Source organism: Nycticebus coucang, chromosome 11, assembly GCF_027406575.1.
Source record: "Nycticebus coucang isolate mNycCou1 chromosome 11, mNycCou1.pri, whole genome shotgun sequence".
Classification (NCBI taxonomy): Eukaryota; Metazoa; Chordata; class Mammalia; order Primates; family Lorisidae; genus Nycticebus; species Nycticebus coucang.
The window spans coordinates 5200678-5218187 of NC_069790.1; the positions used below are offsets into that span (position 1 = coordinate 5200678).

Here is a 17510-nt window from a genome sequence, read left to right on the forward strand (position 1 = left end):
GAAGTGTCTCTCTTTTGTTTAAATTTTACCAATGGTTGATTCAAAATTTAACATAAACACTTCGGTTGTATTCTTTAAATGTTGAAATGGACAAGAAAATTGAAGTTTCTAAAACCGGCGATCATTACAAGCACAGTATAAAATGTTTCACAACGAATTTATTATTTTGTTCATAAGCTTTCTATGGCTCAGTTGGGTATTTTGAATCTTACATGTCAATGTGAACCCTTCTGATCCGAGCTTTATATCTCTTTAGTATCAGATCTCCAGAGAAAGCTGCAAATTCCATATACACTAAAGGCATGCATTATCTACATTATTTTTAAAAAGCTTGTTTCCCTCCAAAATTAAATATTGTCACAAATTGTTTTATAGCATTTGTACACATCTCTTACATTAGAAAAATTTTTTAAATTCTGTTTTTTGCAAGAGTCTTAAGTGCTCTAGTAATGATAAGACTTGACTATAGAACTTGTTTACAACAGTTAGTGGACAACTTTCTACATATCTTTTTAGTTTCTTTGCACTTTAGTCTGGGAGTTCTTTAGTATCATGAATCCTTTTAGCTCTTTTTTTCACTAGGAGGTAACTTGCGTCCTCATTCAGTAAGTCCTACGTAGACAAGATGTTTATAAGTGAAAATGTGAGAAGCCGGCCTTTCACTCATCACGTGGGTCCCTTCCCCTCATTCCCAAGAATGGTTTCAAAGAGAGGGTGTCTTCACCGAGAGGCTCACAAAGTGTGAGGGGAAAGAAAGGACGTTGATCTGTGTGCAGACGTATGCGTGTACATGGATACATCTATTTATTTAAGTAAAATTCTTCCTCTTTACAGTATCCATCAAATGTCACAAAAAGACAAAGCCAATACCTAATTATTGAAGAGGAAACCACTACAGACCTCGTGGAAATATGGGTCGATGAATAAAGTATAATGGGAAATAGGAAATATTAAAAACTAAATAAAAATAAAAATAAAGCTAGTGAGGCACAGCTAAAGCAGCCCTTAGAGAACAGACTTAAATAGAAAAGCAGAAACCCAGAAACCTATAAGCTAAACATGCATACCAAGCTGGAAAACAGCAGCAGAATAAACCTCTGAAAACTAAAAGGAGGAAAATCATAAAGATTAACTGATGTAATGAAATAGACAAAGACACAGTGGAGTGAGCCAGCAAAGCCAGATGTTGGTGCTTCACCTGCCTAATTAACTATGTGTCTCTGGAAAGATAGGCCAAAACTAGAGAGGCGAAGGTACAGGGAATCAGTAGTAGGAAATAAAAAGTATCTACAGATACTTCAGAGACCTCTGAAAGCAGTAAGAGGGCACCATGAATGCTAAAAATTGCCCATAAATATACGCAAACAATACCTACAATACAGCCTGCTACTCAAACTACCTCAGGAATAAAGAGAAAGCCTCAAAAATCTTGTTGCTGACATGATGTGCCAATAGTTAAATCTTCTTATAACAGAAATATCCAAATTCTTATACAGTAAATATTCTACCAAACTGCAGGGATTTATCAGTCCAGTCACAAGCGAATTCACAGAGGACAGAAAAGAGGACGCACTCCCTCTCTTATTTCATGAAGCGAGTCCAACTTTGACTCCAAAACCAGATGAGAAGCTGAAAAAGAAAAACTATACAACAACCTTACCAACTTAAAAGTAAAAATTGAAGTTGAATGTTAGCAAATAAAATCTGATGATTTTTTAAAAAAACATAGTATGACATACCGAATTGTGTTTAGTCCAGATATGCTAGGATGGTTTAATATTAGAAGATTTTAAAATGTCATTTGCCATGTTAACAGTGAAGGAGAAAAAAGTCATTGCCATATGAAAAAGCCTTAGATAAAATTTAACACCTGTTTAGGACAAGTCTTAGTAAAACAACAACAGAAGAGAACTTTCTTAACCTAATAAAAGACTATCTACTAAAAAGCTGTAGTAAGCCTTTGTCAATGGTTCAACATTAGAAGCACTCCCTTTAAAATCAGGATAAAATAAAGATTTCTATAATCACCATATCTGTGCAACGTTGTACTCTTCTAACTTGTGTAGTAAGAAAAGATTAGTAAAAGATATAATGGAAGATATGAAGCTCCCATTGTTCTCAGATGATGCCACTGTCTGCAATAAAAAGAGGATCTTCACAGTGTTATTAATAACAGAACAGAGCTAGATGTCTGATACGGTAGCATTTTTTAAGGTTGCTTTTTTTTTTACATCTACAATAAATAGCACATGCAATTTTTAAAAGAGAATTACTCTTTATAGTAGTAAGTAAAGATACATGGTTTCTATGAATAAATATATCAAAACCTGTTCAGATTTATACGAAGAGAATTCTATAATATTTTGTAAGTCATTAAAGACATCCTAGCTAGATGACGTACATGGAGAGGAAGATTCAATATCAGATTTTAGTGCAATTCTAGCAAATGTCCTGGCTGGCGTAATATTTATATGGGCCACTAATAACCAAGAGACTTGTGAAAAAATATATAGCAGGGAACTTGCCTCATCAAATGTCAATGATTGAGTCGATGTCGCATTGACAGGAGAGAAGACAGGAGAGGGGAGCTAAGGAAAGAGCCAGAAGACAGACCACACAGTGAAATTCGTGTTCCACATGTTTACAGAATTGTAACAGTCCAGAATGACAACAATAAGCAATCTAATAGGAAAATGAACGGAAATTTCCTTGCCAAAGAGGAAACAGATATCGCCCTTAGTGAGTTTGAAGTTGCAGTCTCATTAGTCTCAGAAATGCAGCGTGAAGTCACGATGAAACCCTACACACTGTTGCTAGCAAAGTCTCTGCCATGCCAGTGGTGGCCAGCACGTGGCGCTGGAGAAGCTCGAATGCCACACCACTGTCCCTGGGACGCATTTGGTGCTCTCTGGCCAGGAAGGTCGTAGACACCTGTCTCCAACCTTAAGATACCTCACCCTGTCCAATTCCATAAGCAGATGTGTGCCTGCACACGCTGCGGCTGGAGGTGCTGGCTGACCCCCACGGGAGCGCTCAGAGCAGTGCGGTGTGTCCAACAATAACAGGGACAGGGGAGGAGGAGGAGGGATCGGGATACTCTGCAATAAAATCCAGCAAAGGGGTAAAAACAAGCACACGAATTACATGTGTGAATGGGTGTGAAACTCACAAGGCTATTTTTGGGAGGAAAAGCAAGTTGTAGAAAAATACACAGAGAATGATGCCATTTCTGTTTAAATGTCTTAAGTTTATGTTATAGTACATTTAGAAAGTTGGAAAATAGGCTGGGATCACACCTGTAAGCCTAGCACTCTGGGGGGTGAGGCAGGAGGACCTCTTGGAGTTCAGGACCCAAGAACAAGACCCTGTTGCTACTAAAAATAGAAAAATTAGCCAGGCATTGTGGCAGACACCTGTACTCCCAGCTATTTGGGAGGCTGAGGCAGAAGGATACCTTGAATTCAAGAGTTTGAGATGACAGTGAGCTGTAATGATGCCACTGTGCTTTAGCTCAGGCAACAGAAAAAGACCCTGTCACAAAACAAAACAAAACAAAACAAAACCCAAAACAAGCAGAACATTTTGTGGAACTATGCAGGAAGGGTTTACCAAAATTCAGCCTCCTCTATAGAACAGGGACAGGGAGGGACAGGTGATGGGCAGACACACAGGAAGATTTAACTTTTATTTAGGATTTAAGTTTTGTTTCTCAAGCATAGGTGGAGATATTATTCTTTATTCCTTTTTGTATGGCTTTCATGGGGTATGATATTTTTTTAAATTAAAAAAATAAAAACAGGGCTGCACCTGTGGCTCCAGGAGTAGGGCGCTGGCCCCATATACTGGTTGTTGGTGGTGGGTTTGAACCCAGCCCCAGCCAAAAACTGCAATCAATCAATCAATCAATAAAAACAGCTGGAAGGTCCTGGCTGAGAGTTGGTGGGGAGGGGAAGTATGATTTTTATGGCAGAATTCTACTGGCGGCTATGGACAGTCACACTCTTTTTCTCTCCTGTCCCTTCTTTAAGAGCCTGCCTCTACGTGGAGGCCCCCAAAGGAAATCCTGAGCCCATCTGCTTGGATGTAACAGCGCTCACACACACGCACACACGCACTCACACATGCACAGTGTTAGGTGTGATAGATTTTCTTCCCTGGGTCAAAGTGAGAATATATACTAGATAGTTTATTATTTCTACCTGTCTTTTAACCCTTTAAAGAATTGAAACCTCAATTATGTTTTATCCATAAATTTAGCCTCTTTCCTTTCCATCTCCTTGTTGGGAAGCCACGTCCTGGCACCCTATTTCATGCTCACTGGGTTTTATCTTTCAGGAACTCTCACACTGTATTGGTTTTCAAGCCTAAGCTGCTGTCAGATTGACATTTCTTCTCTAGTTGGCCCCTAGGGTACTTTGTTTGCCACAAAATTGCTTTGAGATGGTGTCCACACAGCCAAATGAAGCGGAGCAGCTATTATCGTATAGTGCAGGCCCTTCAAATCCTGGCTCCGTTGCAAGTTGGGGCCCTAGTTTTCCAGAGCGGTTATCAGTGAGTGCTCCGTGGGGGGACAGGTGGACAGGGACCCATGTCCACAGATGGCATCTCTGCCTTCCTACCATCAACCTCTGTGTGTGTGCCCAGCACATACTTCCCAATACCACCAGGCACCAGGCACTGTGCTGGGCCTGGAACATAGGAGGGGACAAATGCTGACCTGAGGGGACAAATGCTGACCTACGGGGTCTTCTCCTCCTAACACGGATTCTGCACTCTGCAGACAGTAGCCAGGTGTCCTATCACTTGGCCTTATTCTGACACTAACTACCTGGAGTCAGTGTCAGACCCCTGGGTGTAAGGGCTCAGTTCCACCAGACTGCCCTACTCCAGACGCCAATCTAGCAATTGGTCCCCAGGTGACCCACACTTCTGTCCAATGTGGCTGTGAAGCTAGAGGCCAGGGAGATTCTCACAATCCCAGCCCAGGTTCAATAACTTTCTGGAACAACTGATAGAACTGAAGAAAGCATCTTACTTACGTTTACAGGTTTATTATAAAGGGTGTGAATGGCAAGGGGCACAGGGCTGGGGAGGGGGACAGCTCAGGTAGCTGCCATGCCTTCTCTGGGGACACACCCTCCTCACACCGTGGAGCACTGGCCACCCCAGAAGCTCCCCAAAGTCTGTCACTTAGTTTTCAATGGAATTTTCATTACATAGGCAAATTAATAAGATTACTGGCCAACTCAATCTTCACCCCTCCCCCTTCCTGGAGATAGGGGATGGGCTGCAAGTTCCAACCCTCTAATCCTGGTTTAGAAGCCAGTGTAGGAGACCCCAGCCAGCAGCCATTTCATTTACATACAAAAGACTTTCTTACCCTGTGGAGATCCCGGGGCAGTTGGAGCTGCTTGCCAGCAACTGGAGGAAAAACCAAATATTTACTTTTGATTGTAACACCCCTCACCAGGGCTCAGAGCCCTGGAGGGAACCCTGTGCCAGAGAGCAGGGGGCATTGGGGCGTGGTGGTGGTGGAAGCAGGTGGGAGAGGGGGCAACGTGGTCCACTCTGAGGTGCCTCGTCATTAATCCCATCCCTGTCACTTGTTCTCTAAAACCAGGGTGAAAAACAGAACAGCCTTAACGGGAGCCTTTAAAATGGACCCTGTTTACCTGAAGCACAGCCATCAGGACTCAGGTAAGCTGGAGGGCACCCTCTGCAGCCTCTCTCTTGTTTGATGGGAGCCTGTGTGTCCTGGACTTGCCTTGAAGGCCCTTCCCCATGGGGTGGGTCAGTCAGGAGGCTGCCCTAGGGGAAGGTCCTGTTCCCAAAGCACTGAGACCTGGGATGCTCAGGGTGGGGGTTAGCGACCATGCCCAGGGCAGGTGGGCTCAGCAGCCGGGTCTCAACATGGCCATGGGCCCCTCCTGCTGGTAAAGGAAGCTCTTTAAAATAATAACTGCCTAATGTCTTTCCAAAAAAAAAGGATGTGCCTCACCTTCCCTCAATACCACAGGGTGGGTGGCGGGAGTGGGGGGGATGGGGGGAGGAGGGGGAGGTAAATGGCGGAGGCTTGGGCAGTGAGCAAAGGAAAAATAAGATGACAGACACACAGCTCAGTATCTGGTCAGCAGACCTGCTGTCTGTGCTTGGCCCTAGTGACACAACAGTGAAAGGGTATCCATGCCACCCACAAAGTGCAGTGTGGGAGACTAGCAGAGGGCGCCCCGCGCGGGGGGCCTGGCAGGGAAGCATGGCTGTCAACATTGTACTTTACATGTTGCCCCATTTGACCTGGGCCCATGTATATGACCCAGTTAGCATCGACCCAGAACCAAAATACATGGAATCTTGTTTGTTTGTTTTTTTGACAACAGAAAATTCTGTCGTAATGCTGGTGGGGAGGAAGTGGTCACACTAGCTATACCAGCTTTTCAGACATATTCTTTCTTATTAAAGATACACGTTTGGAAAGCAGAAAAAAGTCAATGCTGGCCCAGAAAATTCTCATATTCCCACCCTGGGAATATGCCTGTCTGAGGTGCCTGGTCATGGGTGGACGTAAAGTTCACATGCAATTTAAAGTAGTAAATTGCACACAAACTTTACAAACACCTTGTATATTATTGTATTCCTTACCTGTCTTCTTCTATGAATTGTTTGCTTTTATTGCTTTAACTCTATATGCCATTTACAAATTTATAAGCTGTCCACCCCACATATATCTCATGAAGTTTTAAAGTCTTAGTAGGGACCTAAGACCTATTAAGTAGTTCACAGCGTACGTAAAACCATTGTCATAGGAAATTTCTGACCAAGACGGCTGTCATTTTCTATGTCAATGGTAAACAATTGTACAAGGAAACTCCTAAATTAAGCCAGTTCTTAACTAGTCCATAAGGAAGCCGATTCCCTGAGAAGACGAGAACTTTCCCGAGTTACGTCACTTGGCTGTAGAAGCTGAACCTTTCTGTGGTTCCCTGTCTACTAGAAGCTTCTGCAGGGAAGGAAACATTCTATAACTCCACACTATCCATCTGGGTACTGAGCACTCAAAATGTGACTTGTCCACTGAAGAACTGAGTTTTTAATTAATTTTCTTCTTAATACACTTAAATTTACATTTAATTTTAGATAGCACATGTGGCTAGTGGCTATCATGTCAGAGGTGCAGTAACGTTGATTCACTTTTGTTCATGGCAGGCATCTGGTCATTCTTACAGAGGGCCTACTGTCTACCAAGTCCTCTTTTGAGCGCTGTTGGTTTACTTCTGTTGGCTTCTGTGGAGCTCTCACTGTCAGGTTCCTTCCAAGGCCCCTCCCGCTGCCTTTATGTTTGTTTAACCAAGTCGCTTACTAGTGAGGGGCCGTGAGGTGTGAGGAAAAGGTGCTTGTGAGGGGCTGATGCAGGCTGTGTGGCTTTGGGCTTCTGTCTCAGGTCACTGAGCCTGATGGTCCTACATTGCTTCCCGGCATTGCTATTCCTTATCTTAATGGAAAAAAGGCCTGTCCTCTCCTGGTGGCCAGATGGCAGTCAGGGAATGACACCCAGCAGTGACTCCAGACATTCTTGCAAACACAACCTAGCAACTCCTCAGTGTGGAAATGGCTTGTATTAGGTGGAGTGTCTGTCCCAGCTGAGCATGGCAAGGGTCTGTTCTGGCCGTGCCACACCGCTCTTCTCCGAGGAGTTGGGGAGCACCATTGCACCCTGTCCATAGTGGATCAGGCTTCCAAATCATGCAACCACCCTCTCACAACCTCATGCGGAGCAGGACAGTAGCATTCCTGAGATTCTCCCCGATCCTTTGCCCCAGGTCACTGGTAGAAGCCTCTTCCCTTCCTACGACCCTCAGATGCTTAAGGGAGACTCGGCTGCCACCCAGCCATTTCTCATAACCAGTATGGAGGAATTGAACTGACTCAGTGATTACTCTCGGGGTGTCTGTCTGTGCCAGAAACTGCACTGAGACCCGTGAACACAGACATAGATACCCCCATCAAGGGTCTCATTCTCTTTCTTTCTTCAATATTCTAATCACTCTTTGTCTCTCAAATTCACCTTACTACGCATGAATGAATGAACACTGAATGATTTACATGATCTGAATGCTAGCTTCTTACTGGGCACTAGAGGAAATCTCAGGTTTTCATGCTACATAACTACAGAAAGCACAGCCAATGGGAACCCATTAATAATTTAGCATTTACAATTGGTGTTTTGGGCATGCTCCTCTCAGGGAACTCCCCCCAAATATGTTATCCCTGGGAAGTGTCACAAAGAACACCCAAGTCCTGTACGTGGGTGGTTTTAATGTCTGGCTCAAAAGATGTAAGCGACACAAGAAATTTACCTGGACAATGAGAAGGATTATTGCATGATTAACAAATTTGTCTAATGGTTCTTTTTTCTTTTTCCTTCTCTTTTATCCAGGGCTCATCACTGACTACAGGGTAAGTGGGACACATGCTTCCCTAAGCTGGGTCCACTGAACAGTTGTTAGGAACCCCCATGACCATAGCTCCTGAAGCCTTCTCTCAGTGCCACGACCAAGCCCCATGAACAGCATCATCTGACTGGGTCCTGTTAGGTGTGGCCCTGCTAGGCAGTGGGTGGCTCAGCAGAGCCCACCAATTGCAGGTCTCAGGTTATGAGGACATGACCTTGACTGAGCTCCTGGGAAGGGGGAAGAGCTTCTGTACCTGACCCTGCTAATAGGAAGGTGTGCTGGTCCAGACAATGTGCCCTTCTGTTCTGGGCCAACAAGTGTCTGGGGGGGCATCAGAGAATGTGGGAGAATGAGAAGAACATAAAAGTCACCCAGATGGAGGATGTCATCTCAGCAGGCGGCCTCAAGCCACCTTGGTCCTCTCTCCTGTTTATTTGCCCTATGTGTAGAGTGAAAATGTTTTGAAAGGATCAGGTTGCTGCAGGCTCATTCTGGAAAGCAATTTGGAGGCCAAAATTAGCATTGTCAGGCTTACCGAAAGAATGGTCCCCCCACCCCTGTGCAGGGAGGTAAAACACAAGGGCAAGGACAAGGGCTATAAAGATCGCAGCCTCTTCCCCTCAAGGGAGACTTTGGGGACTGGACTCTCTGAACTGGACACTCCCTTTCCAACCAGGGACCAAGCGCTGCTCTGGAAGCTATGAAGAGGTGGGGAAGGCCCTAGAGCTGCCTCCCAGATGCCCAGGGTACTGAGGCAGACGGAGGCTCAGATCACCCACTCCCCACGATCCATCTGGAAATGCTGAAAACACCCCAGTCTTCTGTGATCCCAGTGCCTCAGCTCATCTTCCGGCCTTCTAGCCTTTCCTCATGCCGTTTGTTATCCTTGGTGTTGTGAAGTCTCAAGCAGCATGAGTCACACGCAGGGTGTGAACAGGGTCCCCCCACCCCCTGGGGCCCGCCTACTGTTTTTAAGGAGGCTGTGTCCACGCAGGTGTGAATCACAAAAGCAGCCTGGCTCCGCTGTGCTCCTGCTGGCTTGGGGGCCCCTCTGGGACAATTGTGCCCCTATGCTGTGCTGTCCCTAGGGAGAACAGCAAGGCCATGTGGTGTACTCCCAGTGAATACTTTATGGCTAATGAATGGACAAATGAATGAATCTATGAAAAACTGAATGTGGAGGATGACAAGTAATTTTGGAACAGAGGGGCTTCTAAACACAGAGTCACATCAGTGCCCTTGGCACCCCTTTTCCAAAAATTAGCAGAGGCCACAGAGGGACAGACTCAGCATGGCCCCACCAGGAAAGAACACATAAGGTGGGGTGTGAGCGTGGCCGCCTGTCTCTGGCCCCCGTTGTGCCAGGGGCCTGGGGCACCAGTCTCATCTGGGCTTTGCTCCTTCCATCCATGGGCACAGGCATGGTGCAGGTGTCACCACCTCCTACCGGATGCTCTCCCTCTGCCACAACCCAAGAGGGTTCCTGACCATACGTCCTGGCTTGTCTTCTTTGCTGCTGTCATAGCCAGAACGCAGCAACTTCTGCCCTTTCTGATGTGTACACACGCAGCTCCAGCTTTCATGGTTTCTTCTTTCAAAGTGAATTCTAGACAAATGCCTCAGACCCTGGTCTTGTCACAAGACTCAGCTGGTGAAATGAAAAAAGAGTATCACAGACATCCTTGTTTTGTTTACGGAGGTTAGAAACTCAGACGTAAGGCCATCACAGCCACTGGCTGGGGAGAAGACCACGGAGGAGCAGCTGCTGACCCAGGCCCCTGGAAAAATGTGGGGTGGAAGGATGGATCAGGTCCTGGGGGGCTGTCCACCCACCAGAGGATGAGGGAACAAGGACAGGGTCCTGGCCCCAAGAGGAGGCTGTGTAGGACATGAGGGTTGGTGCGGGAGTCCTGCGTTGTTTTTGGTCATGAACAGCAGACTGAAGAGGAAGGGACAGCAGCCTTAGCCTCCAGCTCAGCTGGTCCTGGGCAAAGTGGATGTCATTGTGCCCCCATATCTCAGGTGAGAAGACTGAGGCCCAGCAGGGTGAAGGGAACACGTGGGACCTACCTGAAAGACAGGCCCAGGTCTTTGTGCTGAGCCCCACAGCCTTCTGCGCTATTTGGATGAAGAAACCTGAGTCTTCTGTTACATTGTGATGATTTATCAAAAGTGTGACAAAATATAGGATTAAAAAATTTCAGCGTGTGGAAAACGGTCTGGAAAATAACTCATTTGATATCCAGGAAGCCTCAAATAAAAATTGACTGCTACATGCAAAATCATTCCACATGACCTATGCGTGAGTGTGAAACAAGCTTCCCTCTAATCAGCAATATTCCATCCGCATTGAGCCAGGCCAGATGCTGGGGGTGGGGCTGGGACTAAAATGGCAAACAGGACAGAGTCCCTGTCCCCTGGAGAATTACAGTCTAGTGGGAGCTGTGGCTGCCCTGAGACAAGCCCTGCTGTGGTCTAACGGGGGGGCCTGAGCACCGGGCAGGAAGTGTGGAGGCATATCTATCCCAGCCCCACACCCCAGGTAGCCTCAGGCTGGCAGAACTAATGACACCATTTTTGAGCCAGATTTGAATGAGTATTCAGTTAAGCTGTGTGCATTTTCACTCCAGCACCACAGAAATTAAGTTTACTTTGGAATTCTTCCAAATGCTAGATTGAAATCACATCTTAATTTCTAGCAGGTTGACCTGTTGAGAATGATTTTAGAGTGCAGCAACCACACAAGCAATGTCAGGGAACCTTTGCTTTACTATCATTAGTTAGTCGGTACGTTAGTTTAGTTAGGTGCTGAGAGCTGCTACTTTTAGATTCTCCAAAAAGGCAAGTTAGCGTAATTCTTACTGAACATCTCAACAGTTTGAAAATACACTGCTAAATACAAGTCAGCCGTGTGCATGTGGGCGTGATTTAGGCTCTGTCACATTCTGGCTCAGTGAATTGGACAAGTCAGTCTCCATGCCTGGTGTCTCTCCAGCGAAGTAGAGATTCAAACCTCTTTTTGCAATGCTGTCAGGAAGCTAAAATGAGATGATGTGTGACTACACCTAGCTCAGGCCTGGCATCAAGTTGGAGAACCATACCAAGTGGCTCTGAGTCTACACATTGGCTCCACAAGTCCCTTTGCTACTTGAGAAGTTTCTGCAGAGCCCTTGCTCTGGGCCCAGAGCTGCTTCTCACAGTTCAGAAGTGGCTTCATGTGTTTATTCAACACTCACTATTTGAAAACCACCTGCAAGAAACTATGAAGAACTCAAGCAAATCAGCAAGAAAAAATCAAACGACCCCATTAAAAGGTGGGCAAAAGACACAAACAGGAACTTTTCAAAGGAAGATAGTCTAATGGCCAACAAATACATGAAAACATGCTCAGTGGCTCTAATCACCAGGGAAATGCAAATCAAAACCACAATGAGATACTACTTGTTGAAAAAGTCCCAAAGCAACAGATGCTGGCATAAGAGAAAGAAACACTCACACCCTGCTGGTGGGCCTGCAAACGAGGGTGACTTCTGTGGGGAAAGTACCACGGAGACACCTCAGAGAACTAGAAGTAGATCTTTGCTCCAGCAATCCCACTAGTAGGTATTTACCCAAAGGAAAAAAAGACATTTAATAAAAGACATTTGCACTTGGATATTAATTGCAGCACAAGTTACAATCACATAGAGGTGAAAACAACTGAAGTGCTCATCAGTACATGACTGGATTAATAAAATGTGGTGTATGTACACCAGGGAGTACTACTCAGCCGTAAAAAGATGGTGATTTGGTATCTTTTATCAGAATCTGGATGGAACTGGAGGCCATTCTCCTAAGTGAAGTATCATAAGAATGGAAGAACAAACACCACGTGTTCTCAGTACTAAACTGGAACGAGTCCATCCACACGTATGTGCCTGTAGGGAAGTAAAATTCAAAGGAAATTAAGTAGTGGGAGTGGGGAGGACAGGTAGGAAAAATTCACACCTTACTGGTACAATATACATGTTCTGGGTGAAGGTCACATTTATAACTTTGACTTAAAATGTACAAAAGCAAAATACATAACCAAAATGTACATATCCCTGTAATATTCCAGGAAAAAAAACAAACAAAAAAAAACACCTGCAAGTTCTTCTACTGAGGATAGTGCCAGACTTGGGTTGGGCAGCCCACAGGTGCCCACAGGGGCAGGCGGCCTGGGTGGGTCAGGGGTCTTTTCCTTGCTACATAGCACCACCCCAGCCCTGGCAGGGAGCCTGTCCCAGGGCGCTCCTGGTGGTAGGAGTCACCTTCAGCCTTTCCTCTATAAGCTAGAATATTATTATTTAAAAAATAGCATGGAGTGCTGCCATGTTGTCTTCCCCAAAGGCCTGTCCCCCTTGTCCTGTGCTCTCGTACTAGCCTTGTTATATTCCCACCTGCTGCAGAGCCACGGAAAATGTGGGGGACCAGGCAATGAACAAAGTCGAGGAAAACTAAGGAGAGCTTCTTGGAGGACTAACACAGGGACATGCCTTGTGTTTTCTGCTCAGGAGTCTTGGGCGTCACCTCATAGTGATCAGTGACACAAAACAGAAGCAACATTTCCCTAGAAAATGGTGCCAGGACATCAGGGCAGCGAGAAGCAGGGGGGTGCAGGTATCTGCCTTAAGCCCCTTCCTCGTAGGCAGAGACAACCATGAAAGACACTCCCTGTCCCCATGCATGCGGAGCCCAGGGGCAGGGCCAAATTGTCACCATTGGCTTGCTCAGTACCCAGGGACAGGGTCTGGTCCTGATGGGCACTCAGCAAATGTCTGTGGAGGGAAAACAGTGCACGTCTGGACTCCCAGCTCAGCAGTCCCTGTCTGTCCTCTCCTCTTCTGGACCCATGCAGAGAGAGCCCCTGGGAGTGGAGCTGCTGCTATCACAGGGCTCTGAGTCCAAGATGGTTGTGGCAGCATGTGGCCACCAGGGAGGCAGCTGCCTCCAAGAGAAGCAGGTGGACTCATGAGTCCAAAAGGACGTGCTTCCTAATATCTTCCTCACTGAAGTAACACTTTGTATTGTGTTTCAGCACTGGCAGTTACCCCTGGGCCGAAGATTTCGCTCTTTGAAAATGTGGTTTGTTTTTAGGATGTATGGCGTGAAAGGCCTGCAGGCTTATATCCGAAAGGTGACTTCCTTTTCACTACTTTCCTGAGTAATGCTGCAGAGGTTTTAGGGGACGTTAGCAATGAATTCAGGTGTCCTAATAAGCAAATACAGTAGACGCTCTGTAAGCGGACCACCCGAGGGACTGTAACACGCGGGTCAGCACACAGAGGTGGTCGACACTGGAGCCAGGTCTGCTGTACTGATGTGCACATGTGGTGCACATCTGGCTGTGACAATTAGGTCAGCCTAAACAGGGGGTCAGTGGAGGGAGGTGGTCAGCCGTGGAGGCTCTACTGTGTATGGTAAAGGAACAAGACTGCGCTTGGGTTGTTGAGGGGAGGGTACTTACAAGTGACTTCCATTAGCAGGTTACCAGCTCCAGGAAGATGATAGAAGTGAAAACAGCACATAGGTCACAGCTACATCTAGCTGACAGTGAGGCTATTCAGCGATGGCAATAGTGAGAACATGTTTTTTCCTCCAAAACATCACCAGAGGAGGAGTGTCTTAGAACGGGGCTGGCCAGGTGCCACCTGGTCCAGTGGTTCTCAAGCCTCCAGACCTGCAGTGCCAGCTCGCAATGGCACCCAGTGACCTCTGACCTCTGTCTTAGAAGCACACGCTGAAACTGGAGCGCCGCTGACAGGTCTGCTTGGAGCCCATGCCCCTGCTTGATTTCTAGCAGTTGAGGAAACTAAGGCCTGACCGTGAGGCAGGACTGGCCCAGGCCACACGCTCAGCCAGTGCAGAGGCCTGCTGGCTCCAGGCTCCGCCCCGGCTCCTCCCTGAGCTGTGGCCTCATCTGGGTGCACAAGCGGCCCTGGGCCTCACGGGGAGCAGGCGCTGTTGGTTTTCAGCCCCAGCGATGGTGACAGCCCTTAAGTTCTGGTGCTGCCCTGGGAGCAGCTGTACAGCAGGCCTGATGTCTCTGGCCTTCTCCTCTGGGCAGGGCGTCTGGAAAGGCATTGTCAGCATTTGCCGAGTGCCTGTTCTGGGCTGCCAATCATGTCCGTCTGCCTTGCAGGCTGTGGTAAGGAAGGCTGTGGTACAGGGGCTGTCGAGCATTATGAGAATCTGTTTTAGGGAGAAACTAGGAATAAGTGTGCATATTAGTTTATAGTTGAGATATTCCCCCACTCCTCTGCAGGGAGAGAGGGGTGGAGAACATTGTGATGGGGGTGGATTCAGCTTCTTTGGGGAAAGAAGAAAAAAAAAATGAGTGGTTTATTTCTCCACAGTAATGACATCTTTACATTCAGGGACAGCTAGTTGTGCTTAACGTTGTCTCACGTTAAAACACAACCCACCCCTCTCTGAGAGGGGACTCAGGCCTGCCTTAGGAGAGCAAGCTGGCTCTTCACGGCCAAAGTCTTTGGCGCCCTCTCGTGGTGTCACTAGTAACCACCTGATTCAACATTGTCGATGGCGCAGTATTATTTTAGCTCAGAGCCCGCAGAGCACCTGAGGGTGAGGGCCCAGAGCTTAGAATAAGCCCAAGCACATGCAACTATACTATTGAAAGCATGTTTTAATACAGGATCACACACTATCTGAGTATCTTTTGAATTCTATAAGCATCTGGAGGTTTCATAGGTTGGTGTATTCTATGAAAGGAAGGCAGTTCTTGAAAGTGACAGGGACCTCAGGCTTGGCGCCTGTGGCTCAAGCAGCTAAGGCTCCAGCCACATACACCTGGCGGGTTTGAATCCAGCCTGGGCCTGCCAAACAACAATGACGGCTGCAACAAAAAATAGCCCGGTGTTGTGGCGGGTGTTACCCATGGTAGCGGGTGTGTAGTAGTCCCAGCTACTTGGGAGGTGGAGGCAGGAGAATCACTTGAGCCCAGGAGTTGGAGGTTACTATGAGCTGTGATGCCACAGCTCTCTACCCAGGGCCACAGCTTGAGGGTCTGTCTCAAAAAAAAAAAAAAAAAAAAAAAAACAAACCAGAAAGAAAGTAACAGGGACCTCTAGGTGGCAAATAACACCTAGTGGGATGGGACACACACCACAGTGCAAAGAAGGACACTCTGGGCTTGAGCAGGTGCCTTAGAATCCCAGCCTGACAAGGCCTTAGCCTGGGACCACGAGTGTGTCACCCTCTTTGAGCCTCAGTTTTCTTACCTGCAAAACGGGCTCGACGAATGTTGTGGGCTCTCCTGGGGATGGCATGACAGAGATGTTTGTTAGCCACTATCTCTTATAGAGTTTCAAATACCTTTTCATGCTATTTGTTCTAACATTATAAAAAGTTGGTTGGTTGGGATAAAAAATAGTGCCATGAACAGAAGAAAATGATGGTTAGTGTTTTCCCAAAAACACTAGACCTTTTCTCTTGGTAACAAACGAATTTCTTCCCAGTCTGCTTGGGAACAGCTGGTGAGTGGACTACACAAACACTTAAGGAAAATTGCTACGAGCATATAAATGAATTATAGATGCGCAGTCTGATAATGTTTTCCAGGTAGTTAAGTTCGGAATTAAGTGGCAATGAGAAACTCAAAACAAATTTTCCCTTTTCGCTTTCAAGCATGTCCAGCTGTCTCATGAGTTTGAGTCATTAGTGAACCAGGATCCTCATTTTGAAATCTGTGCAGAAGTCATTCTGGGGCTCGTCTGTTTTCGGCTAAAGGTATGTTGACATCTATTTCTGTCTTCCTCATTCTCTTTAAATGTGACAGAGGGGAAAGTGTCACTCATTACCTCCACCAAAACTCAAAATCCCAGCAGCTCAAACTGGGTTCCCAGTGGTCACAGGACAAAGCCTGCCTTTCCCAGCCCCTTCCTCTGACCGGCCTAATGCCATGCAGACTCCCATCCACGTGCTGTTCTGTACGGCTTCCTCACACCTACTCCACGACTTCTTGCTGGTGTAGATCATTGGCCCCGGAATCCTCACCATTTTTTTCATCTAATTCCCATCTCTGCCACTGGAATCCCCTGGAGGAGAGTATAACCTGTTGCTAGCTTCATTAATCAGCACCATCGGGGAGCTGGTTGGGAAGGCCAACCTTGGGCACCCTCCAGACTTGCTGACTGTGTCTGAGCAAGACCCCACACAGGAGTCTGGGATGAGCTGTCCTACAGCACCTTGCTGTTCGCTGCCTGATGCTGTGTGTGCCCCAGGTGAGGACAGCTGGCCTAGCGGGGGGTGGGCATAAGGCATCTCTGATGACCACATTTCTCAGAAGGCTCTTGGCAATTTCCCTTATGCACATGAAGCCAGATGAGACCCAGAGGTCTGACCTGTACTAAGAGGGCTAGTAATTCCCCAGCCATTTCTGAATCCACTGAGGCCTTTCTAGAAGGGACTGTGCTAAAATTAAAGGCAGTGATGACAAGCAGGCTGGGCTCAGTGTCATTGTCAGAGGGCTGTCATATAGATGCAACTCTCCCCCTCCACTCATATCTCCTTTGTCTCACCTGCTCTGTGGACCCTTTGAAGAGCACATGGTGATGAGGTCTGGGAGAAGCAAAGAGGCAGGAGGTGCTGTGGGTGCATATGCTACAAGCCCCAAGGCACCAGTGCCCCAGGCCATGCGGTCATGTGGGAGACCTGATGTGGCAATTCCAGTAACTTTGATGTTGATATTGTGCTTAGATTGGTCTGCACTTAGCTCTTGGTTTTATTTTTGTTTTTATTGTCACTGTTTCTGTAAGACTTTTATATTGAATCTGTATCAGTTTTATTGAGACACAATTCACTTCCTCCATTTAAAATGTGTATCTGAGTGAATTTTGGAATATCCACAGGTCTGTGCAGCCATCCGCATGATCTAATTGGAAAGGATCTTCATCCTCTTAAAATAAACTCTGCACCCATTAGCAGTCACACCCTGTCCCCTGTCCTTCGGGCCACTAGTCTGCTCTCTGTCCCTATAGACTTGTCTGTTCTGGATATTTGTCTGAATGTAATCACACA

At 46.6% G+C, this 17510-nt stretch overlaps 1 protein-coding gene across 2 annotated transcripts in view; it reads left to right on the top strand.

Moving 5' to 3' along the window:
- The window catches only part of DDC (dopa decarboxylase), a 92760-nt gene that overhangs the window by 72153 nt on the left and 3097 nt on the right, over nt 1-17510 (top strand). For both annotated transcript variants that reach the window (XM_053608769.1, XM_053608770.1), the window contains exons 10-13: nt 5621-5697; nt 8435-8454; nt 13510-13608; nt 16119-16220. In XM_053608769.1, the coding sequence (XP_053464744.1) occupies nt 5621-5697; nt 8435-8454; nt 13510-13608; nt 16119-16220 (298 nt within the window). The remainder of the gene's footprint in view (nt 1-5620; nt 5698-8434; nt 8455-13509; nt 13609-16118; nt 16221-17510) is intronic.